Genomic DNA, 27,069 nt, shown 5'->3' on the forward strand with positions numbered 1-27,069 from the left:
TAACAATATTACCCAAGCATTTAAAAATGTATAAATACAGTTATATCAAATGTACACATCTGATTTTTAAAAAGTACACTAGTCACTATGCTATTTTTGACTGTTTTCATCTTTTTTCCCACTGTAAACAAACCAACGTCAGATGAACCAGACTTCTTTCTAAGAACTGATACTATTATCCTCCAGAGTCTGCGATTAGAGCTGCATCCCTAGCAACTGTCTGTCAATGTTGCTATGTATTGACCAATCAAAATCAAGTACTTAACACAGCCGTGTGTGAAGTATCTTCTCCAGGGTGTAAGATCGCTTTGACTATTGGCAGACATAAAGTGTCAGTAAGACAACTATTGGAGCCACCAGTCTGTGTGTGTCAGTTTGTTGTTTCTGATGGTGCTTTTGGGATTGAAATCCTGTCGTCCATCTTGAAGCAGCTCTTAACTCAGTCAAAGCACATGCTCAAGGAAAGGTGTGCTCAGGGAGGTAATGTGGTAAACTCTAGGTAGAGGACTGCATTTTTCTTATGAGAGCTGACTGCCTCCATGTGGAGACTCTTTTTGACATGAATGGTAGAGCTTATCAGGTAAAACATAAACCAAGTCATCATTGTGGACCACTGTCACACCCTCCCCCTCATTTTAGTCAGGAGGCTTCCTCCTTCTCCCTGTGTGTGCACGTGTGCGTGTGTGCATGTGTGCGTGTGTGCATGTGTGCGTGTGTGCGTGTGTGTGTGTGTGTGTGTGTGTGTGTGTGTGTGTGCTTGATTACAGGAGTGGAATCAGGTGTGCCAGAGTTGGGCAGCAGCTGAACGTCATTGCAAATCACTCTGCTACACATACTGGGCTCCTACTCCACCAAGCTGCCAGATCGTAGACGCTGCTTCATAGTCAGTCTATAGTTCCAGCAAGCCTTCTTGAACTTATTTGATGTGTATTGAATACCTTTACTAATACCAGCAGTGCAGCTCCGTCCAACTCCTGCCTTCCTTCCACTCCTCTCCTACTCTGGACCTGCACGCACTAACAGACCTCAGGACTCCTCATTGGACTTACGCTCTACCACCTGACCAAGCTGGTCTTGGGTTCACGAGACGAGGGCTGTTTCCGAAATCGTCTACTATACTAGCAGTACGTACTGATATGTCCAAAATTCAGTATGTAGTAAGTAGTATGTGAACAAGAGCAAAATCTGCAGTAAGCCAAAACTCCCCGGATGTCTACTGATACGGGAAAATATCTCAGTGTGCATCGGACCTGTCTGCCTCGCGTACTGTTTCCCATAATGCACAGCGCTCATTCTGCATTTCTTTTTCCTCATTTTTTGACGGGAGGCAATCCGTTTTTGGGTGCTGTGAAAGTTATCAAATTACATTAAACCACTTCCTAACTTTTTAAATCATAAATGGATGCTAAATAAGCATTTTATTTATCAGCTTCGCCGTTGTTTACTTCCGCTTTCCGAAACCGGAAATCCAGCAAAGTCTGGCTCAGCATGCTGCATGACAGATCGGACAGAACAGTCATACTACATACTAAATTCAAACGCAGTATGTAGTAGGCAATACCTACTGCCTACTACATTAGTTAGTAGTATGTAGCAGGCCGTTTCGGAAACAGCCTAGTTTTTCCTAACAGGCCCTATAATCCCGTGCTCATTGGATTTCACTTGGCTTTTGTAGTTTACATATTAAAGCTGGGGTTGGTAATCACATTTAGATCCACTTTTTGTCATACTGGTTAAAATGATCTTTATGTCCTGATGGCAATCATTACATGATGTGTTCTTAAAAAAGAGTGAAAAAAAATTGCTATCTACAGCCGGAGTAAACCTGGGAAAACACTAACCAATCACCGTTTTTTGGCTTCCCAAATTTTAAACCAATCAAATCCCGTCCAGCCGTTCTGCCCTCCTCCTGCGCGTACATTTCCCCGGCGTGCACTCCTCCGAGTCCCCGTCTCCTGCCTCTACTTCCCCTGACTCTATTTACTGCCCCTCTCGCTCGTCCTCGGGCCTGTCCCCTCTGACCTGATAAGGTGCTTTGCTCAGGACTGTAGTCCGGATCAGAGTCTAAAAAGCTCTCACCAACAAGCAGAATAATTAATGAAGTTCAGTAAGTCCTACAGAAAATGTAGATGTATTGTAGCGTCCGTCTGGACGCTGTAGTGATGACGAGCCGATTCGTGAACACGTTGAGTTTTAATAACCGGTCACTGTCGGCCGTGATCACACCAACCAACAAAGTAACAATCAATGTTTGAATGAATGAAGAACTTCTCCTCTTGTCTCTCCTCTCTCCCACTCACACACTCTACACCTCTCCTGATGCCTTCACTGACCGTCAACACTGTAGGAATTAAGAACATCTACACTGAACACGTTTAACAAACAGTAGAGTTGTTACAGTATTATATATGTGTTATAACTTTTCTCCTGATATCGTGTCACCAGTACAACTGGATAATGCTAGAATGATAGTTGTGAGTGCTAACAGCAGCCATGTTTGTTTGTGTTGTTAACTTTCACTATGAGAATGTTTTGGTGAGGACCGGTTTTGAATCAGTCACCATCATATGGTGGAGAATCAGCGGCGCTTGTGCATGTGAGCGGGGGGGCGTCGTTTTGGAGGAGCTCTGAGCGAGGAGGGGAGGGGTTAGACGGAGTCCTGAGGAAATGCCACATTCAAATTCATGCTGGTTTTCCGAGACTACCAACCCCAGCTTTAACATATATACCAACATTGACATGACTCAGGGACATCTGTTTTTTCTTGTCTTGTAATAAATAGGTTATCAGTGCCTTGAAACAGGTAAAAGTCATCAGTGACAGCAAACTGAGTGACATCTGTGTGTCACTGCTGAATCAGATCATTCTTTATCAGATATAGTCATAATTCACATTCACAAATGACATTCTAAGATAAGCATCTTGTTTAGTGGCTTCAGATGAAGTTCAGAGGGCCAGTGAGAGCTATGGCTGTTTTTGAAACTGCATCACACTACTAACAGTACGTACTGATTTGGCCAAAATTCAGTAGTATGTAGTATGTGAACAAAAGCAAAAATTGCAGTATGACAAAACTACCCGGATGTCGTACTGATTTGGGGAGATTTCTCAGTATGCATCGAACCAGTCTCCCTCGCGTACTGTTTCCCAGAATGCACAGCGTTATGTTCCGCTTTTTCTTTTTCTTTTTTTTATGTGCTGTGAAAATGATTAAATTCCATATAAACCACTTCTTAACTTCTTAAATCATAAGTGATGCTAAAGAAGCAGTTTTTATATCAGCCTGGCCGTTGTTTACTTCCACTTTCCGAAACCGGAAACTAGGCAACGCCTGACCCAGCATACTGCAACACAGATCCAACAGAACAGTCATACTACATACTACTTTCAAACCCAGTATGTAGGTGGTTTGTAGCAGGCGGTTTCGAAAACAGCCCATGTCTGACTATTTCTAGCTTGCAATGTGGTCTTCCTGTATTGTGACAAAAACACCAGCTTGTGTTTTTGCTGTTGATACATTACTTTTCTTAAATTTCATAAAACATTACCAGCTGTATTTTAAAATGTGTTGGCCTACTCTAGTGTAAACTACCTGATAAAAACAACGTTTTAGGTTTTCATGGTTGTTGTTGTTTGCTATACATTGTCGGTTGTAAGTAAAAATACTCTCGACCTCCACTTTCCTGCTCAGATGGGTGACTCCTTAATGTGTTGATTGCTTATCCATCTTTTATTCTCCTTTAATCTCATGGTCCAACATACAAAGCAAATAGAGTCAGTCAACAGTTTGGATTAATAATACAATATCTTTAAAGAGAAACAAAAACTGAATTAAAAAGCCAAAACCCTAGCCCAGTTCAAAAAGAATTTCCTCATATGGCTTCTGTTCAGTAGATACAGTGGTTACAATTTGCAAAAGTTCTGTGTTGTGCTCTTTCATGAAATCTGATTTGATCTAATTCTCATCACTGATCTTTCCTATCAACAGTAGTTCATGTAGAGAAAAGTGCTGCTGCTGCTGCTTCTAACAAGCAAAAACTCTCCATTTCAAAAGAAAAGTAAACATAAAAATAAAAACGCAGCCATCATTAACTTAAAATGCATCTAAAGTATGCTGGACCAGTGAAGCATCCATGATTCAATGTCTTTACCACAAACCATTAAAAGTCACAGGTCCAACCTTTGGTAGCTTAAAACAAAACATAAAACTCCAATGACAGCTGGGAGATGTGGTACATTTTTACAGACTTACACATTCAGTGGATTACCAAAGAACCAATTACTTCCAAATACAACCGCTAATCTTCACTATTAATGATTCAATAACTGAAGTTTCATGATCACCCCAACATTAGAGATCTGTGGCTGCCAATTAGTCTATGCATAGTTTACATAGTCTATACAGAAAAAAAGCATAAACCTCACCTGGATGTCACACAACTATTCATAGCTAAACGTGGCAAGCAAAGACAGATACAGAGAAGAGTGAACACTATTGCAAGGCTGACTCCCATCATGAACACTTATACAGTATGAAAGCCATACTTCAACCTCTTAACCTGCATTTTTTCATGTCAACAAAATCTAGAAGCAGTACACCCAGTCTTTCACTAAGGCCTGTCAGTGCACCTTCCTTTAGACGTGGATATTCAGAATGAGAGGGAGCAAAAAGAGGAGGTAGCGCAGGAGAAGTGGGCCGTGGAATGAAGAATTGACTGTACAAATACATACAGCAAACACAATTCATCTCTCTGTGGATTAAATTGGCATGGCTGAAGATGTAAATGGACTGATATCCAACAGTGCTCCTGAAATCTATATCTCTCTTTTCCATTTATAAAGCCCATGCTAGGCAATACTGCCTTAAATTAGGAACTGTGGAGTTGGCAGAGGAAACTAATTCTTACACTATGTGCAGTTTATTTTGTTTCCTTTTTCAAGTCTTGTTGGCTGGACCCATGATATGTGAGCTGATGTGTTTGCATCTGAATGCTCCCCTGCAAGCTGGTGTAGGATGGCTGAAGGACTATGAAAAACTAGAGAAGATGCTTCATGTTCATGAAACATCTCAATGAATGAAAAGCAGGCTACTGCCTGGATGTGATTTTTACAGAGACCTGTTTAATGCTGCTTAATGTTCTGATTATAGACTGCATAAAAAATTGACGTAGTATCCGTGAGGTCACCCATCTGTTCATGAGCACTGTTTTGAAGCCACTCATCAGCGGGTGCCATATTGGAAATGCTGAACTCAACCTAACTTTGTCCAAGCTAGTGTGAGGTAAAGAGGCGAGCCTTTAGCCTTTTCACTAACAGCTACAGGGTGCCCAACTGTCAATCAAGTCAGCCACGCCCTTACTTGGGCAAAGCTTGTAAATTAAGTATCTTCGAAACTACTGAGATATAAAAAAAATCACCCGCCGTACCGTGTGTGCCGATAGAGGAATGATCAAGTTAGACCTAAACTGTTTTTTGAACCAGGCTGTAAACATGTTTATTATTGCTGCAAAGATCGTGTTTTATGAATGGATGTGTATGTGGTTTCCGATGTTTCTGCAGCCAGCCTCAAGTGGACACTTGATGAACTGCAGTTTTTATTACTTCTGAATGGGCTTCATATTTTAAGAACAGAGGTTGTCGCTTGGTATTTCCTAACATTTGTTTAATGCTGCTTCCTGCTTGTCTTGCACGCTTCATGTATTTTATGTCTATATTTACTAACCCACTCTCTAATACTGTTATGATATTTCATTATATAGTTTTCTATGTAATTTGTAATTGCAAGGTGTTATGTATTCTAATGATTGTATTATCTTCTCCCAACTTTTTTGTCTTATTTTGTTCTTCCAAGGGAAGCAATTTTAACTTCTGGTACAAATAACAAATAACACAGATCAAACAAAACAACACAACAGTACAATCACAAATGAAAAGCTAACTTAAAAAAGTGAGTTTTTAAAAGAGATTTGAAAGCTGAAGAGTCAGAGCAGTTTTGGATATGGGAGGGGAGTGAGTTCCAGAGGGTGGGGGGCGGCTACTGAGACGGCTCTGTCCCTCCAGGTTAGGTGCTTGGTTCTGTGAGGTGGGGACAGGAGGTTGGTGTGTGAGGAGCGCAGGTTACGGGAAGGAGTGTGATGGTGGAGGAGGTCAGTGAGGTAGGAAGGGGCCTGGTGGTGGAGGGCTTTGTGGGTGAGGAGGAAGATTTTAAACAGTATGCAGTAGGGGATGGGGAGCCAATGAAGATGTTGGAGGACGGGGGTGATGTGGTCACGGCAGCGGGTGCAGGTGAGGAGGCATGCAGCAGAGTTTTGAGTTACTCCGCCATTGATCATATCTTTTTGCTAAAACATATTGTTGACTTGTACTGTTTCAAAAAGAAACGTTTGTTTTGTGCCTTCATTGATTATAGCAAGGCTTTTGACAGTATCTGGAGGGATGCCCTCTGGTACAAATTATTAAATGCTGGTATAACTGGTAAATTTATGGATTGTTGTAAGAAATATGTACAAAAATATAAAATCATGTGTATTTGTTAATGGTGATAAGTCAGATTTTTTGGTTAGCCTGTCAGGGGTTAGGCAGGGTGAAAATCTATCACCATTGTTGTTTGCCCTATTCATTAATGACCTTGAAGACTACTTACTACAGAGCGTCTGTCAGCCTATCAGCTTAGGCGACACAGTAATTGATAATTATATGCAGCTTATGATGTTGATGTATGCAGATGACACAATTGTCATGTCTACAACAAAAAAAGGATTACAGAAAGCAATAGATCATATGTGTGAATTTTGTGAGAAATGGAAGTTAAAAATGAATAGTGATAAAACTAAGGTTACAGTTTTTGGTTATTGGAAAGTGGATGTTAGCAAATTTAAGTTTGAATGCGATGGAGAAATGTTAGAGATTGTACATGACTTTAAATACCTTGGTGTCATCATGAATTACAATGGTGCATTTAAAAGTGCTGTTCAGGAGCTGCATAAGCAAGCTTCCCGAGCAATGTTTTCTATGTTTAGCAAATGCAGAAAGTTTGACCTGCCTGTAGACGCCACATTAGATTTATTTGACAAGCTTGTTATGCCGGTTATGTTGTATGCATGTGAAGTGTGGGGGTTTGAAAATATAGATCTACTGGAAAAGTTACACCTTAAATTTTTGAAGTATACCTTAAAAGTTAAAATGACAACCTGCAATAACATGGTGTATGGCCAGCTGGGAAGATACCCACTCTGTATTGCAGTTAACAAAAGAATGATTGGCTACTGGGGGAGGTTGATCACAGGTAAAGAAAGTAAGTTAAACCGTATTATGTATAATTATCTGCTTAACCTGCACAACACAGGTGCCTATGCATCACCATGGGTTTTAAAGGTTAAGCAGATACTGGATGACTGTGGCCTGTCTTACCTCTGGATCACACAGCAGTGTAACAACATTAACTGGCTTAGACGAACTGTTGAACAGAGGCTTAAAGATCAGTTTTTGCAAAAGTGGCAAGGTGAACTGGATAGAATGACATCATGTGATTTATATGTACAATTTAAACCAGATGTAAAACTAGAAAAACATTTGTTATTTGGAAAGCAGAAGTATAGACAGGCTATTTGTAATTTTAGAACGAATAACACCAGGATCCCTAAGGCCACGGGAAGGTATAAAGGCCTGGATAGAAAACTGAGGATTTGTCATCTCTGTAATGATGATAGTGTAGGGGACAAGTATCATATTTTGTTTGAATGCAGGAACACAAGCATTCTGAATAATAGAGAGAGGTTCATACCCAGGTATTATTTTCAACGTCCCTCTGTGTTTAAATTAATTTTGCTTTTGCAATCAGATAAGCCAAAACTTATCTGTAAATTAGGAGCTTTTCTGAAGAATGTCCTTCCATTGTTTAAGTAAGATCTGTTGTACTTCAAACATGCCGTGTGCCATCATTATATTGTTTTGTTATTTGTAATTTATGTTCTGTGGCTCCATATCATGTGATCATGGTCTGAGCATCAAATTAAAATGAAATGAAATGAAAAAAAATGAATGTGTCTGGAACTCACTCCCACCTGACATCCGTAACTCCGACTCACTACCCCTGTTCAAATCCAAACTTAAAACTCATCTGTTTCAAATTGCATTCCCTGTCTAATTGCACTGTCTCATTTTAACCTGGTGTAACTGCTTGTTTTTATTTATTTCATCACGTTGTTTTTATTTAGTGTGTTTTAATCTGTCTGTAAAGTGACCTTGAGTGCTTTGAAAGGTGCTTCTAAATAAAATGTATTATTATTGTTATTATTATTTATGGAGGACTTTGGATGATGTGCCGTACAGGATGCTATTACAGTAATCTAAACGGGATGTGATGAATGCGTGGATAAGGGTTTCTGCTGCAGAGAAAGAGAGGAATGGACGGAGGCGGGCTATGTTTCGAAGGTGGAAGAAGGCCATTTTAGTGAGCTGGGTGACGTGGTGCTGAAAAGAAAGGTTGCTGTCAAAAATGATTCCAAGGTTACAGATGTGAGGTGCAGGAGATAAAGTAGAGTTATTTAAAGTGAGAGTAAAATTTAGAATGGGATTTGTGAGGGACTTGGGACCGATGATTTTGAGGTCAGATTTGTCGTAGTTCAGTGATAGGAAGTTGGTATGCATCCATGTTTTTATTTCAGTGAGGCAGTTTGTGATAGTGGAGTGTGTTACAGTGGTTATGAATTTGGTGGAAATATAGAGCTGGATGTCATCAGCGTAGCAGTGAAAAGGAAGGCCATGTTGCAGGATGATGTTACCAAGGGGGAGCAAGTAAATGATGAACAGGAGGGGACCAAGCACCGAACCCTGGGGGACGCCTTGAGCCAGAGGAGCGATGTTAGAGGTGCAGTTGTTGGTGTAAATGAACTGTTGACGGTCAGTGAGGTAGGATTTCAGCCAGGAGAGTGCAGTTCCAGTGATGTTGATGGTGTGCTCTAGGCGGGAGAGAAGAGTAGTGTGGTTTATTGTGTCAAATGCAGCAGTGAGATCGAGGAGGATGAGGATGTTGAGGTGGCCAGAATCGGAGGACAGGAAAAGGTCATTTGTGATTTTGAGGAGTGCTGTTTCTGTGCTGTGTTGGGGACGGAAGCCCCCAGCAATAAATATATCTAGAAGTTTTGTCTTTTCAGAACAAATGTTGGAGTAAAATGACTTAAGAAACATGAAGCAGTCTCTGCAGACCAAAGGGAATTATTCTGCTTGACCATTATGAATCAACACCAACAGTTGTTAATAACTCTTTCACTTGATCACCATGATCTTATCCTGACCTCAAACACACAGAAATCAGGCCATTTGAAAATCTTTTAAAAAGTGATAATTTCATCGATGGTTGGCTCTTAGCTTGAAAAAGTTCTGCTATATTAAAAATATGTATTACAAGTTGAAATTGGGACATGATTTTTGAAAGCTGGAATATTACTATTTACCATAGTATAATATTTACTTGTTAAAAATTGAAGAGTTAATGTAAATATTGTCCAATATTAAAAGTACAACTTTCCACCATTTCCACCTGTGCCTGGTTGCAATACAAAATTCCCGCCAGACAGTAGCTATAGAGCGTCTCAATGTTGTTTGCTAACTGCATTAAATAGCAAAGAAGAAGAAAACATTAGAGACAGTCGCTGTGAATTGATGTGGGGTTCAGAAACTGACAAAAATTGCAGAGACTGAGCATCAGAATCAGAATCAGAATCAGAATCAGCTTTATTCGCCAAGTATGCTTGAACACACAAGGAATTTGACTTTGGTAAACTGTGCTCTCTTTGTACAAGGCATAAGAATAGGAATAAGAATAAGAACTACAATAAAAAATAAAATAAAAATATAATAACAATAACCTTAGCTATAAATACAAAGAAACAACAAATAGCTTGACTAATATGTACAGGCTAAAATAATATGATAAAGTGCAGTGGTGAGTTGCAGAGGTAGTTTTACATTATAAATAGAAGTTAAATAATACAAAAAATAGAAATATGGAATTCTGCTTGAGAATTGTTGCATTGTGTATCTACATGTATATTTACAGAGAGTATTTATCTGACAGGTATGACACTGTTATGGTTTAGTGTTCATCAGAGTGACAGCCTGGGGGAAGAAACTGTTCTTATGGCGGGTTGTTTTGGCGCACAGTGATCTGTAGCGCCTGCCGGAGGGGAGGAGTTTGAAGAATTTGTGTCCAGGGTGTGAGGGGTCAGCGGTAATGCTCCCTGCCCGTTTCCTGGCCCGGGACCGGTACAAGTCCTGGATGGGGGGCAGGTCGACACCGATGATTTTCTCTGCAGTCCTTATAGTCCGCTGCAGTCTGTGTTTGTCTAGTTTGGTTGCAGAGCCAAACCAGACAGTGATGGAGGTACACAGAACAGACTGGATGATGGAGGTGTAGAACATGATCAGCAGCTCCTGAGGCAGGTTGAACTTCCTGAGCTGACGCAGGAAGTACATCCTCTGCTGGGCCTTTTTTCTGATTGTGTCTATGTGGGAGGTCCACCTCAGGTCCCGGGAAATAGTGGATCCCAGGAACCTGAAAGAGTCCACAGTAGACACAGTGCTGTTCAGGATGGTGAGGGGGGGGAGTGGGGGGGGGCTTCTCCTGAAGTCCACTGTCATCTCTACCGTCTTGAGCGGGTTCAGCTCCAGATGGTTCTGACTACACCAGAGGGCCAGCTGTTCCACCTCCTGTCTGTAAGCAGACTCGTCTCCGTCCTGGATGAGACCGATGACGGTGGTGTCGTCTGCAAACTTCAGGAGTTTCACCGAGGGGTCTCCTGAGGTGCAGTCATTGGTGTAGAGGGAGAAGAGCAGTGGGGAGAGAACACATCCCTGTGGGGCGCCAGTGCTGATGGTCCGGGTGCTGGATTTGATGCTCCCCAGCCTCACCTGCTGTCTCCTGTCCGTCAGGAAGTTGGTGATCCACTGACAGATGGAGGCCGGCACTGTGAGCTGGGTGAGTTTCTGGTGCAGGATGTCTGGTATGATGGTATTGAACGCAGAGCTGAAGTCCACAAACAGGATCCTAGCGTAGGTCCTGGGGGAGTCCAGGTGATGCAGGATGTAGTTCAGACCCATATTGACTGCATCCTCCACCGACCTGTTTGCCCGATAGGCAAACTGCAGGGGGTCCAGCAGGGGGCCTGTGATGTCTTTCAGGTGGCTCAACACTAGTCTCTCGAAGGACTTCATGACCACAGACGTCAGGGCGACGGGCCTGTAGTCATTGAGTCCTGTGATGGTGGGTTTCTTTGGGACTGGGATGATGGTGGAGCTTTTGAAGCATGAGGGCACTTCACACAGCTCCAGCGATGTGTTGAAGATCTTTGTGAAGATGGGGGCCAGCTGCTCAGCACAGACTCTCAGGCAGGAGGGGGACACGCCGTCTGGTCCTGGAGCCTTCTTGGTCTTTTGTCTCTGGAAGAGCAGGATTACCTCATCTTCACAGATCGTCAGCGCAGGTGGGGGGTCAGAGGGGGGTGGGGAGGGGCTTGTGGGGGGGCCAGGTAAATCAGAGTGTTCGGGTGTGGGGTGTGAAAACCTGCAGTAGAAGCTGTTCAGGTCGTCAGCTAGTCTTTTGTTACCTTCAGGGTGGGGGGAGGGTCTCCTGTAGCTTGTAACTTCACGATGTAACTTCAGCATGACTGTAAAATGTAAACATACATGCCACGCTCGCATTAATGTTGAGACGGATGCTGCCAATGATCGCTACTAACAGCACCTCGATTACAAATAATCGCTGAATAGATTGCCAGTGATTACCAAATAGTATTTTGGCTTGAAATGCCAACAACAAAATATATATACTGTATATAAATATGTATATATATATATATACTGTATATAGATACACAATTAATCGCTTTTGCATTTTGTCATTTTTGTTGTTTCAGGTCAAGATGGATGGACTAATTAAACTAATACCTTTTTACGGGGTAAAAAGGTATAGTTTTACCAGCCTGTATCAGTATACTATAGAGGAAAGTTAATCATATTCTCCATGTTCCTCTGCTCTGTGCTGACAGGAGCTGAATACAGTCAATATTTAGTTTCTGATAATGTTCAGTTTCCCTCTAATCGTTTTCTTTTGACAACATGCTGTACTGACATAAAAACCCTGTCTGGAGTAACAGCATCTTTATCCCCACAGGAAGTTGTAATATCTGTGTGTGTGTGTGTGTGTGTGTGTGTGTGTGTGTGTGTGTGTGTGTGTGTGTGTGTGTGTGTGTGCGTGTGTATGTGTGTGTATGCGTGTGTGTGCGCGTGCGTTAGCTCATCAGCGTGTGAAAGGTGGAGACAGGGGTGATATTTCTCCCAGACACACTCTGCTCCAGCTCCCTGCCTTCACCATATGGAGCCCATTACGCCCATTTATGAATGTTCTACACAAGCTACACACTTACACACACACACACACACACACACAAACAAACACATATGACACACTTGTTCTCACAAACACAAAATAGGCAAATGTAATAGCACTGCAGCGTCAGGATAGAAAGAACACATGTTTTGTAATAAATAAGAGTGTCAACATTTACTCCTGCAGTCTGTTCTCTGCATGGGTAAGTGTGTGAGTGTGTGTGTGTGTGTGTGTGTGTGTGTGTGTGTGTGTGTGTGTGTGTTGAAGTTTATCGATGTGCATTATGCCTGCAAAGTGTGAGTGCTAGAGGCTCATTAGTGGAGGTTTTCATATCTGTGTTTTGTCTCTTGCGCCTCACTTTGTGTTATCACATTCTTATCAACTCACTGGCACCAAACCTCTCCTTTTCCTACATACACGCTGTAACATTTGCTTTCTTAGTCAAGGAGAACAATCTCATTTTTGGGAAACAAATTAGAAAAAAAGATCTAGCTGTGACAATACCTCAAATTCCATCATACTTATTTCCCCTCTTTCTTCTTCTTTTTAATTTACAATGCAAATTGTGAAAATAAACACTGAGGGCCCAATTTAGCGTGGTTCTCAGCCGTAGCATCGATGGAGAGATAGGTGGGCTAAGAGGAGGGTCCTTTTGCATTTTACACACAATCATACAAACAATGCACCCCCAGCAGCAGCAACTGCTGTATCCTGATCTCACACACACACACACACACACACACACACACACACACACACACACACACACACACACACTCACTGACTCGTCTTCCAAACCCTGCTTCTATGTTTCATTCATAATGTCACACTCACTGAATCATTGGAGGATGGTCAAGCAGGCCGTGGATGATGCTGCAATTTCTTATTTGCATATTTTCCTAGGTGTTAGGTTTATGTTTGAAACAGTGAGTGTGTGTGTGCATGTGTGTGCGTGTGTGAGAGAGAGAGAGAGAGAGAGTGAGAGAGGGAGAGAGAGAGAGAGAGAGAGAGAGAGAGAGAGAGAGAGAGATGTTTGCATGTATACACTAACACTGGCACATGAGCAGCCTGTGCCTTACAGATGATGGTTTGTTTTTAACCTAACCGTAACTCTCCTAATACAGACCCCCTTTACTTTCAGCAGGACTGATATGAAGTGTTGTATTTTTCAACCAATAAGATTTTGGATTAGCTTTTTGCATTGTTGGCAATATGTCACAGGAACATTTCTGATGTATTTAATTGAGATACTATTAATATCCCTGCTGTAATAGTGTGGAGAATCTCTATGTACCTTTATTGATCGATAAAAACAACAACAAAAATGAAGGTCTTTCTTCCATCACTCCAAGGATATTGCTTGACAGGCTAACATATGTATTCATACAAAAAATAAATACCAACAGCAAAATGTAAAGACAGCTCCATAACCATACATGCCAAAAAGCACTGGTAAAACATAATAGCCCATTACAGTTTTTTATGACTGCAAACACTAAAATCAAAAGTATTACACAATTATCAAAACCTTACACTCAAGGAGTAAAACATCGACCCAGATCTGCACCACTATAAGCACAATGTCAGCCTCACACTTTTTTCAAAACAATACACACAGTGATTTACAAACACCAAATTCACTTGTATACATTAGACACAGAAGTATATCATGATGTCACTTCCTTCAATTCCAAAGCACTGACTTTCACATGACCACACCTGAGCCAATTGGTTAAACTCAGCCATCAGGTGCACAAACACACGATTGCTCAATACTAGACACATCGATCAGGTTTAAGCACTATAAAAATGCAGCAGGTGAGTTCACCTGTCTTCAACTGGTTCCAGTATTTGATGTTTGTCTGATATTTGCTGAGTTTACAGCAAATATCAGCCTAATCAGCCTTTGATACTGTTCAGTCCCACTTGACTCAGCTCAAGTTAGTGCTGAATGCAGATAAATCAAAGACCATGCTATTTTCAAATGGCAAACAGCTCCCATCTCACCTTCCCAGGTTGTCTACTGCTCATGGGGTTGAAATTGAAATGGTCACATCTTATAAATACTTAGGCATTCTGCTTGATGAGAACTTGTCCTTTAAACTGCACATTGGTAAACTTGTTTTGAAGTTGAAGTTGAAATTGGGCTTCTTTTTATAAATAAATCATGTTTTTCATTGAAAGTCAGAAAACATCTGATCACCACGACTTTTGTACCCTTGTTGGACTATGGAGGCCTACTTTTTATGAATGCTCCTGATCAGTTTTTAAAGAAATGAGATACTGTGTATCACTGTGCATTGCATTTTATTACCGGTTGCAGCGATCATGTAAATCACTATTCCTGATACGCTGTCGCACACTGTCCATCTTTGTATGGTCGTAGACTCTCTCACTGGCTGATTTTTATTTACAAATCTATTCTTGGACTTTTCCCTACATACTTGTGTGTACACATGTGGAGAAACTTCAGCCAATATGGCCTGCGCTCTCAGGACATCATACAGTTGCAGGTCCCGAGAGTCAGAACTGAACTGGGCAAAAAGGCTTTTACATTTTCACCCCCGTTTACCTGGAATGATCTGCAAAAAGGCTTGAAACTGACACATCTTGTAACTCTGGGAGAATTCAAGTCAATCATAAAAGACAGAGAAACATGCTCCATTGGATCTTGTGATTGCACTGTGTAACCATGTGAAACTGTGACTGTATGCTATTTGTGTTGTTTTGTGTGCTTGTGTGTTGTAACCTATGTTGTGCTGCCGTCTTGGCCAGGTCACTTTTTTTTTTTTAAGTAATATATTTATTAGGTTTTTTTAACAAACAAAACATATGCACTTGGCTCACATATATATATCATGGTTAGCATTCAAGTTAAGTTAATACAGGTGTCAGGCACAGGATTCACAATGTACATTGCAGAGGTGCGGAGAGAGAGGAAAAGAAAATAAGGGAATAAATAGAATAAAAAGAATAGTGATGATATTAAAAAGTTGTGTCTATAGCATAACATCGTCTCTGGAATGTAGTTTGCAGGTTAATTGGTCCAGTGGGACATATTCAAGTATAACTCTCTGCCATTGTACCTTGGAAGGGACCCTGTCTGTAATCCAGTTTAAAAGAATACACTTTCTGGCACAGAAAGTTAACATCTTATAAAGTTTCCTCTTATATTTATTAGTAACAGTAAAATTAGGTATACCTAGAAGTAATGACAATGGTCCACATTCGGTATCAATATGTAGGATCTTGTTAATTTCTTGTTCTATGATCTGCCAGAACCGCTGGATTTTTCTACATGACCATAGGCAGTGTGTGAGACTACCGGTTTACGTCTTACATTTTTGACATTGTGGGGATGAGTTTGGGTTAAATTAATGGCGATGAGAAGGAGATATATGAGCTCTGTGCAATACCATTAATTGAACTGCCTTCACTCTATTACATACACTCAATGTTTTTGCATTCTTCCAACCATCCTTCCAGTTATCATCTGTGATATTAACATTAAGTTCTCTTTCCCATATGCCTTTTAAATATGACGTACTTGTAGTGTCATTTTCTTTAAGTATAGTGTAAAAGGAGCTAGTAGAGCTAGAGCAGCCAGGAAACTGGCAGGGCATTCCACTTCTCCAAGTCCAATCTCATGCGATCAAAAAGGGGGGTCAAATTTGCCTTGTACATTTGTTCAAAAGTAGGTGTTATATGTATTCCTAGATATACAAAACCATCTGGCGACCATCTAAAGCAGGCATGTCCAAAGTACGGCCCGGGGGCCAATCGTGGCCCAAGGTCCACTTATTTATGGCCCCAAGCTTTCATCTTAAATTGTGTTATTAATAGCAAAGAAATGAATCACCTTCTGAAATATGTGTACATTTGCAGTTTCTTTCAAGTGCAAAAACAAAACTAAAGTCGATCCAGAAACGTCTCAAAAAGCTTCATATGAACTACCTGTCTAAAGCCAAAGCAATGGGAATTCTGCAAGATGGCAATAAAGAAGAAACACAAGAACTCTTAAAGCTGACAGGTTTTCAAATTAAAGTTTTTATCATGATGTGAAAATGTTCTTGATGAACACTTAAAGTTCAGAACACACAAAAGAGGACACAAGACAAGATCAAAATTAGGAAATTGTGCAGAAAAGGCAAAATTTGGTGCATAAAAAAATGTTCAGAACTCAGGAAAATAATTATTTTGTTCTTAAAATGTTATCTGCTAGAAGAAGATAATGTTTGCTAATGTTTACATGGCTTGTGGAGAACTGAGGACTTCCTAGTTACTGTTTTATTGAGAGAAAAATTAAAATAATTGTTATTAAATAGAGATTTCATATACAACTTTTAGGATTCCAAAGTCTCAGTAGGAGCCACTGGCCCTGAGGTATTCTGACAACATTATATGTGGCCCTCTTTGAAAAAAGTTTGGACACCCCTGATCTAAAGGGAAAGGGTGTTAGAGTCTGGTTTTTTTTGTTTAAGACTGCCCAGACGCATAACTTCAGACTTACTAAAACTGATTCTATAACCGGAAAAGGCGCTAAATTTGTTAATCATTTCTATAAGGGAGGGAACGGATATTTCAGGTTTAGTTAGGAAGACCAGAAGATCGTCCACGTAGGGAGTGATCTTGTGTTGCCTGCCTGCCACTGTGATGCCATGTATGTTTTTATTTGACCTGACAGCTTCCGCCAGCGGCTCTATTGCTAGGGCAAATAGCAGAGGCGATAGAGGGCAGCCTTGCCTTGTACCTCGTGAGATGGGAAAGTTGGGAGATCTCATGCCATTGGTGAGCACTGCAGATAGGGTATTTTTATAGAGAAGTTTTATCCAACTAACAAAACTCTCATTAAAACCAAATTTCTCCAACGTGCAAACCAGATAGGGCAATTCTACACAGTCGAATGCCTTCTCCGCATCAAGAGAGACCACCAAACCGCTCAGGGATGACTGTTGAAAAAAATTAAATTGTGTTAACTCATCTGCGCATGTTATTATATGAATAGCCAGGTGACTCTTGAAAAAGAGGTTTTAAATCTCAATGAGTCTCTTACCTGGTTAAATAAATGAAGATAAAGAACACATGGATTGGAGTCCATCATATATGATGATTTGATTTCTGAAACTTGCACTACACCTCATTTCTTACAACAAAAGAGCTACAAAATAAAGCTCTCAGATAATCCATCGTGATCTTTTCTGGCAAGTTCCTGCTCTAGCTTACATTTAGTCTAGGTTGGTTTCTTGAAAATAATAAAACAGCCTTCCTTCTTTTTGATTCAAGACCCCAGGCTCAGGTAAAGCCAGGTTAGCCTAACAGATGATCATATCTGGCTTTACTTCAATATAAAGTAGGTGTAGAATTTTTTCATGCTACAGCTCCTATACAGCAATAGACGTCCTTTCTGGTTTTCCTTGTTGTGTCTTTTTTGGCATAATTTTTTTCAGTTTCAAATATAGCATGTCACTTATCCATAGGATTTATTTTTGTTGTATTGGCTTGTGCACCAACAAAACTTTCACTTGAACCACACCATTCAGGTTACTTAAAGGTGACATATCACGCTTTTTTCATCAATATATATTGGTCTAAGAGGTCCCCAAAACATGTCTTTAAAGTTTATGCTCAAAAAAACACTTTGAAATCAGATTTTGGCATGTCTGAATAGCCCTCTTCTTCAGCCCTCCTCAGAACAGTCTGTTTTCTCTCTGACCACGCCCCCTCAGGAAGTGGATGTGGCCTCGGCTCTCCAGCACATTGATCTAATGTTTACATGTTGGCTGAATATACACGGCTGCTCACAGATCGCGTTACTTCAACCCTCTGAATCTGGTCCAGAATCTGATCCTTACGGAGAGGCGTCTGCAGCAGGACCTTTCTGAACCATTGGTCACAGATTTAGTGTTTCTTATATTTTTATTTATCAGTATGTCGACGTGTGTCTTGGTACACAGCGACGAACATGTAGCTATGTGGCCATGCTAACTAGCGCTAGCACTTATCCATGATAAATAAAAATCATCCACTAGATCTTCAAATCTGCAGACGTGGGGAGTAAAACCGACCTCTGCCAGAAAGGCAGCAGGACCTTTCTGAACGATTGGTCCCAGATTCTGTGTTTCTTGTTGTTTTATTTGTCAGTATGTCGACGTGTGTCTTGGTACACAGCTACAGCTACGACATGTAGCTTTGTGGCTATGCTAACTAGCACTAGCACTTTTCCATGTTAAATAAAAATCATCCCCTAGATCTTCAAATCTGCAGACGTGGGGAGTAAAACCGACCTTTGTGTTTATTAAGACAGCCTACAACTAGCATGCCTCCCTCCTAAGCTCCTTGTTAGCACACATGTGTGCAGGGAATGAAAAACAGAGGAGGGGTTGAGTTGTATTTTATAGTCTATGGGCTGAACAAGCTCCGAGCTCTGACTCAGTTACAGACCGGATATTGTTGTGACGTAACAAAAACACTGAAAACTGAAAAGGTTCGTTTCAGCACACATTTACAGAAAGGTGGAGAAATCAGAATAGGGGCAGAATGGATTTTTTTCATTCTCGGGGGGTTTGTAGACATGCCAGGGAAACATATTTCAGGTAGAGAACCATTAAAAAGTCCATTTTGCATGATATGTCACCTTTAAGAAGAGTTTTCAGAGCATCATTACAAGCTGACTGAAGTCTGCAGCAGGCTTGTTGTCTTGTTGGACCACAAGTGAGCAGGATAGAGAGGTGCACTTCTGTTAGGCCATACACTGTTACAGAAATCAATTTTCAGGAGACGCACCTCCTGTGGGTCTGCCCTCAAACCAACACATCTTAAAGCTTTGTCTGTTGACTTCAAACTTTAAATTGACTGGTTGTAAAGGATAAAGCCTTGATATTGACAGACCTGAGCTTTCCAGTACACTGCAGGTGTTCACATTTCAGCCCCACCGAGTATCATGCTACCATCCAGCATTTTTCACTCATTCTCCCGCCTGATTGGCCGGCTAATTGATTGGCTGTCAAGGTGACTGATGGTGTCGGTGCCCACATCCAACACATCCAAGGTAACGCAATGATGCAAAGCCCAAAAGCTCCCCAATCAGCATTTCTCAGTGTACAGAGCAGGCAGGTGAGTGCTGTGTCCATCTGTCATTCTGATGGTAACTGGTACGGCTCCCCTGACTCTCACAATTGACCTCATTTATAGCTTCCATCAGTAAAGATGTGCTTCTTTTCTGACCTTCTCATGTACCCTGATGGTCATTTAACAGGAACCTTCTGTCTATTTTATAACTTTTATTAAAATGGTCAAATGTCATAAATAATGTAGTAACACCATACAAAAGCTCTATACCCCAGAAGCCATTTTTGTTTGCATCTTTATTCAAAAAAGATGAAACACATGAAGTTAACCCACTCGGTGGATTTCTAACAGCCCACCAAGCTTAAGGAACGCTTTTCTCTCTAGATTACTAAACGACATTGGGAACCCCAGAGGATGCAGGTATGGCTGAGATTCCCTCAAGGACATAATCTAGTATATCACAAAAATAAAAAAATAATCTGAATTGAAACAGTATAAGCATAAAATGTGTAACTACTTGAATAATCTGCTTGGCGCATGAAGAAGTGGCCTTATTTAGACAAAAGAAGTGCAGGGAGAAGGACATTGGCATGTTTTGTAAACAGACATGTTTCATAATTGTTTGACTCATAATGAGGAGGTCTGATAAATGTACATATTGCATTAAGCCTGTTCAGTATATTATAAGTCAGACAGGTTGAGCCATCTCATTACACATTTTAGATGATTTGCCAGGTGATAAAGCTCAAAGTTTGGTGCTTCTAATTGTCCCTTTGATTTATGCATTTGTAGAGTTGAGTTTTATCAACTTTATCCAGAATTTTTATTCTTCCAGTAAACTCTTGATAAAGCTAAGTTCTGAGATTTGAAACAGGAAGTGTAAGGATGAATTAGAATCATGACATTTAAATTGTTAATATCCTTTAAGAATTCAGGTTCAAGTCCGGGCTCTGTCTGGGCCACTCAGGGACATTCAGAGACGTGTCCTGAAACCCCTTCTTTGTTATCTTGGCTGTGTGCTGAGGATCGTTGTCCTGTTAGAAGGTGAACCTTCGCTGCAGTCTGAGGTCCAGAGCGCTCTGGAGCAGGTTTTCATCAAGAATCTCTCTGTACTTTGCTGCGTTCATCTTTCCTTTGATCCTGACAAGTTTCCCAGTTCCTACCACTGAAAAACCTCCCTGCAGCATGATGCTGCCACCACCATGCTTCACTGTAGGGACGGTATTGGCCAGGTGATGAGCTGTGCCTGGTTTCCTCCAGACATTCAGGCCAAAGAGTTCAATCTTGGTTTCATCAGACCAGAGAATGTTGTTTCTCATGGTCTGAGAGTCATTTAGGTGTCTATTTGCAAACTCTCATGTGCTTTGTGCCGAGGAGTGGCTTCCGTCCGGCCACTCTACCATAAAGACCTGATATGTGGAGTGCTGCAGGGATGGTTGTCCTTCTGGAAGGTTCTCCTATCTCCAAAGAGGAACACTGGAGCTCTGTCAGAGTGACCGTTGGGTTCTTGGTCACCTCCCTGACCAAGGCCCTTCTCCCCCGATCGTTCATTTTGGCCAGGCGGCCAGCTCTAGGGAGTCCTGGTGATTTCAACTTCTTCTTCTGAGCTCTTTGGGACCTTCAATGCAGCAGAAATGTTTCTGTACCCTTTCCCAGATCTGTGCCTTGTTACAATTCTGTCTCGGAGGTCTAAAGACAATTCCTTTGACTTCATGGCTTAGTTTGTGCTCTGACATGCACTGTCAACTGTAGGATCTTATATAGACACATGTGCCTTTCCAAATCATGTCCAATCAACTGAATTTACCACAGGTGGACACAAATCAGGTTTTAGAAACATTTTCAGGGATGATCAGAGGAAACAGGATGCTTCTGAGCTCAATTTTGAGTTACAAAGCAAAGGGCCTGAATACTTGTGCACATGCAATATTTGAGTGTTCCGTTTTTAATTAATTTGCAAAAATTTCTACAAAATATCTTTCACTCTGTCATTATGGGGCATTATGTGTAGAATGTTGAGGGAAAAAAACAATGTAATCCATTTTGGAATAAGGCTGTAACATAACAACATGTAGAAAAAGTGAAGGGATATGAACACTTTCCGTACCCACTGTATGTTGATTAGATATGATGATGGATCACTTCTAAAAACAATTTAATTGTGATGCTAACTGTGGAGTAATAACTTTCCGTAGCAGAGAAAAGTGCTGTACAACCTTATTTTAAACTTTAATGTAGTGGGTGATGCTGATAAAGTGGCTAGTAACTGTGATTACCTTTAGTTGCAGCCAAGATGCAACCTCAGGTCTTAAAATAAAAGAGCCAATGCAGAAGTATTAAAAACTGCAGTTCATTAAGCGTCAGCTTGAGGCTGGCCCTAGAAAGACCAGATACCACTTACATATCCATTCAACAAAGCTGATTTTAACTGCAGATATAAATATTTTACAACCTGGTTCAAAAACGTTTTTAGTCTGAATGGCCATTTTTTTCTATTGGCATACACTGTACAGGAGGTGATTTTTTTTAACTCGTTATTTTAGAAGATATTAAACTTATGAGTTTTGCCTAAATAAGGATCGGATGGACTTGACTGACAAGCGGGCACGCCGTAGCTGTGAGTAGAGAAGCTAGAAGCCACAAAGTTTTTTAGGTGAGGGAAAATTCAAAATAGTGATCTCACTGTCGAAGCATGGGGATATGGCACCATTTTATTGAATGTTTACAATGCCAAATGAAATTATAATCAATATTTCAGAACAATTCCCACCAATAGAGTATATATATTGGTGGGATGTGTAAATTTGAATTATTCTGATCCAAATCTTATCTTACAACTGCTGTAGGTGATTGTTTCCTTGATGAAAACGAGTCACCCCTAGTTGACTTCTAGAAAATAAATAAATAAATATAACAATGAGCCAAAGAGCCAGTCTTTTGAACGGCTCATTGAAGGGATTGAAAGGAACGGCTCCTCAAGATACGGTTCCCTTCAAAGACCCTTAAATCCCATCTGTACAAGGAATGGTCAGTCCCTCCAGGAAGTTGCGATTTCGCAATCGAACTATCAACGCAAATTCAAACAATCAGCCTTGCAATTTTATACAATCACCGCAACTTTCCCGCAACTTTGACCAATTACCTTAACCTCAGCCCCTGTACGTCATCGGCTTTGTCATCCATTTCACTTCCTAGGAACATAAACGTAAGTCCTCACTTGATCGGCACTTTTCAACAACAAAACACGCACAGAGAACGGGTGAAAAGAGAGGGGACAGCAGGCAGGACATGTGACCATGACAACGTTGTTATTTATAGATTGAGGGGCTCAGTGTTAGCTTGGTCTCTACCTGCAGCAGGTGTGCTTTATGAACCAGCTCTCCTCACCTCCATGCATCTGTCTCATCTTCATTGATGATTTTTACCCCCGGTGTGCGTTAGTGACAAAGACACACCCGGGGGACGTCTGTTTAATATTTGATGTTTGACGTTGTTGCCGCTCTCACCGTAAAAAGCTCCGCGTCTACAGCTTGATTTAATCCAGTTTGGTGATACATCAGACACCTTTAGTAAGTTTTGATCAACTCCAAGTCATCAAAGATGCAGATTCACTTCAGAGTGCGTGAACTGCCCGTCAAGTGCCTCTGTCACTGCGAGGTACATCCAGGGACCGTCGTAAATGTGCAATATAGTCCTTTCATGGCATTTTACTGTGAATCAAGAGAATCAAAATACAGTCAGTGGCCACATCAGGAATGTTTTCTAAAAACAACTGTAATTTAACTTTAACTTTCACCGCAATTTTTTCAAAAAGCTGTCGCAAATTCAGGCTATTTGGGCCGCAACAATCTCAAAAAAATCCCGCGAAATCCTGGAGGGACTGAATGGTGACTCTTAGACATGTTGACCTTAAGATTGTGGTTAACATGATGGCTTTAGTACAAGAAACAATAGCATTTGATTGAAAACGTGGTTTGTTTCTTTTTTTTTTTCAGCCATCAGACGAGATAACAATAGTCAAAACCCTATTGTCACAAAAAATAAATCCGCTTGGGGCTGTTGAAGATCTGTTCAAGGACCAGCTGGCTCTTCTGAGTATTACGGTAGGAGGCGGGTCTTGTTGGAGCGTGGATGGCCGACTGGGCGTGTTTTGTCTTTGTGTATGTGCAGTACAGTCGAGCTCCTGGCCGCCCCGGCTCAGCACGGCCCTAAGTCCAGCATCACACACATGTACTAAGTGGGAGGGATGGACGGCGGGCAGCATCCACGCTGACGCTGCGCATCAAATAAAACCATCCTCCCTGTGCTCATAGACAACTGGCAGCGTTTCTCTTCCGGTCAGCTTGGATTTACTAAGGTTCTTCTGCAGATGCAGGGAGGAAGACTACAGCTGGTAGAGCCTCTGCAGCGGGAAGGTCAGGACCGGAGGACGGACTCAGCGCACCGGGACCCCGCCCGCTGTGCTGGGGCTCATCGACAGTCAGCTGTCCTCAGGTAACATCCTGAAGCATGTCTGCGCACTGTGTCTGCTGAGCCTGTTGAGATGTCCTGTGTAATGCCATAGCCTACTTCTGCTAGGGGCGTGTAACTTTATCCCACCGGATTGTGTATTTGTGGTCATTTTGCGGTTTTACTCTCACTGGGGGACTAAGTCCGGCCAGAAAGCTGTTGAATGATTTTCAATCATTCATACTGTTTGGGATGCTACACAAAAATGTTCGGGTATTTATTGTGATAACCCATGACAACTGAATATTGTATCACACATTTCTGCAGATACCAGAAGGAAATATTTTTTGTATTAACTATTCTTTTGTCTGATCTTTGATAAGTAAGAGTTTTTAGGCTGTAATGCCATATCTAAGAACAAAACAGAGTCCTATAAATCGATGGATTCAGTAATTAGTAAGTATGTCTGTAAATTAGCCAGGTAATCAATATAGTTTAAATCTTATTTCAAATTAAAAGGACAAGACTTAATCTGCCCCTGCTCTCAAGCCTCCACAGGTTTTATTCAGTCTCATTTGAAATAAGTTTGTTTGAGGAGTTTTGTTTGGTGTTGGTTAAAATAATGAACGGACCATGTAATGACAATATTCAACGATTGGGCTTGTGCTCTGGCTCCAGCCTGGGTAGCACAATTAATTGATGATATTATACAGGGCACAAATATTGAAATGAAACTAAAAAAGAGCCAAAAGTTATAAGCTGAAACCTTGAATGAAAGTGAAATATGAGGATACAGCATCCCAAAGTATTATGATGCTACAGAGATACTTTGGTTTGTAAATGTTGCAAACCTGCGTCTAATCATCATTACTCTGTTTATCTTTTAAGTGAAAAAGAATTACAAATAATTGAGACTTTTATCCGCACTGTAATGCCTTTGGAAATAGTCAGAAAATATTTCCCCGTGCTGTGCAATCAGTTTAACACCTACCAGTGGCGTCCTCAGGCTGTTGGAGGGTGGTGAAATCAATAAAAGGGTACCTCCTTCAAACTCCTAGTTTAGGGGGAACTGAAATGTATTGATGCAGAGGTAACAAAAGATGGGTTTTGGGGTTCTCTCCCCCAGAAAAATGTTGAGCACCATTCACTTAATTTCCTGCATTGTGATGAATATTATTTGTGATGAATTGTGGTGGAAATTGAATTATGTACAAAGAAAACACAATGCTATTTACATATTTCTATATTATTGATTACACTAAAAATTAACATAACATATAAAAAACTACATGGGCATCCAAAGGGCACATTTAAAAAAAACATTGAATTGACTGGAGGAGCATCGAGGGCACTTTAGTGCATTCAACCCAATGAAGAGGAAGCCAGAGGGCACTTTTTAACAATTTATTGACTGTATGCACCAAGGAGTATTTTTCAACATTGCATTCAATAGAAGTGCATCTGGAGGGCACTATACATTTTTACATTAGGGGGAATTCACAGGGCACTTTTTTTTCTTTTTTACATTTTTTTTTTTTTTACATTTTTTACATTTGAGGGGCAACTAGAGGGCACTTTTCATGCATTTTACAATGTAAGGGCACCAGAGAAGGTGTAATGTAATGTTTGATCTAATCCAAGAGGGCATTCTAGCAGGATTTCTTTTGGACCTGAGGGCACCACTGACATCTACAATCAAATAAATAAGGAAACATGCAGCTCTTACTGCACAGGTGACTCCACTAGGCAAACACACCCAGCCACGATACAAACTCATGTAATGGATGAAGTTAGTGTCTATCAAGTGTACGTTGTCCACAGTTAGTCTAAGATTGTTTTGATTTCTATTCAAACAATAAATTGCCTGATTAGGAGACAGATATATGCATGACTATGAGTCATGTTCAGGTCATGGCCTCATTGCCTTCATTGTCTCAGTCTGAGATGAAGCTTTGTTAACGGCCCCTGTGAAAGCCTTTATCTGTCAGGTCACAACATGTTGAAACCTCTATGTGCTGGATTGGTGTATCTTTTGAGTTTTTGCATTGTTATAGTCGTTGTTATACTTCCGTCCTGTCTGCCCTAAACAGTACAAAGATGGAGACCTGTTTTCTCTGGGGATTTCTTCCTGACTGATAATGGAGCCTTTGCTTTTGTGCTGTTAATGAACTGCAGCCTCTGTTATCTCAGCAGCCAAAAAGTGATCCTGTTAATAAGTGTGTGTGATGATGCTGCTGAGGAGAGGAGGGCTGAGGGGTACCAGGGGTTAAGGATGAGCTGAACACTGAAGCCACTGGAACAGATCCACTGTGCCTGTGGTGAACCTATAAGAATCGTGTGCGTGTGTGTTTGTGCATGTTACCTTAAGAGGGAAAGGTTGCTTGTTTCCTTGGTGAACTATAACCGTGTCCTCACTTGCCTGCATTGTTTTTTATTTATGAGGGTAGATATACACACACACACAAGCACACACATTTATTGTACCGTGCACACTAGATTTCCTATTATGCACTCGCAATCACACTGCACGGATGAAGCTGTCTTTGTGTGTGACAGCTCTACTGCACACAGAACCTTCACCAAGGGATCCCAAACATCACACATGCATGCTCTTGTATTATTTGTATTTTGAAGTCTGAGTGTGTGTGTATGTGTGTGTGTGTGTGTGTGTGTGTGTGTGTGTGTGTGTGTGTGTGTGTGTGTGTGTGTGTGTGTGTTTTGCCTGGTCTCGGGTGAATAGGGAGGGAGGGAATACGGCAGGGTCAGGGTGGCGGTGGAGGTTGAGAGGAGCAGGAGAAAAGGATGAGAGGAGGACAGAGGGGGAGGAAGGAGATGTCTCCTCAGTGTTTTTTTCTGCTCTAATTTGCTTTGACAGCTGCTCTGTTAGCTCAGACTCTAAAGCATTTACGTTTAAAAGAAGAAGAGGAGAGATAATAAGTATTTCCGTTGTCTATCCATCACAATTTAATTTGTTATGCTTCACTATTAACTATTGTCAGACTGGTGCAGTTCTGTCCTTCCTCTCAAGACTTAAATTAAAGACCCTCTGCTTGCGTATCATCCAATACCTTCTCTGCCCTGTGCTATAAAGCAAACAGAACATAGAACTAGGACTTATCGGCGACACTATCCAAAAAATAGGTAGCTTAAAATGTACAAATGTT

The 27,069-nt window shown here is 41.1% G+C and overlaps 2 protein-coding genes across 2 annotated transcripts in view; one reads left to right on the forward strand and one right to left on the reverse strand.

The window, feature by feature from the left end:
• Positions 1 to 27,069, reverse strand: part of LOC117810514 (zinc finger BED domain-containing protein 1-like) — a 68,996-nt gene that overhangs the window by 24,234 nt on the left and 17,693 nt on the right. Inside the window, exon 4 of the mRNA XM_034680378.1 lies at positions 8,827 to 8,960. Within this exon, the coding sequence (XP_034536269.1) occupies positions 8,827 to 8,960 (134 nt within the window). The remainder of the gene's footprint in view (positions 1 to 8,826; positions 8,961 to 27,069) is intronic.
• The window catches only part of dok4 (docking protein 4), a 138,183-nt gene continuing 134,813 nt past the window's right edge, over positions 23,700 to 27,069 (forward strand). Inside the window, exon 1 of the mRNA XM_034681016.1 lies at positions 23,700 to 23,950. The gene's annotated coding sequence lies outside the window, so the exon portion shown is untranslated. The remainder of the gene's footprint in view (positions 23,951 to 27,069) is intronic.

The sequence above is a fragment of the Notolabrus celidotus genome, chromosome 3 (genome assembly GCF_009762535.1).
Source record: "Notolabrus celidotus isolate fNotCel1 chromosome 3, fNotCel1.pri, whole genome shotgun sequence".
NCBI classification, from domain to species: Eukaryota; Metazoa; Chordata; class Actinopteri; order Labriformes; family Labridae; genus Notolabrus; species Notolabrus celidotus.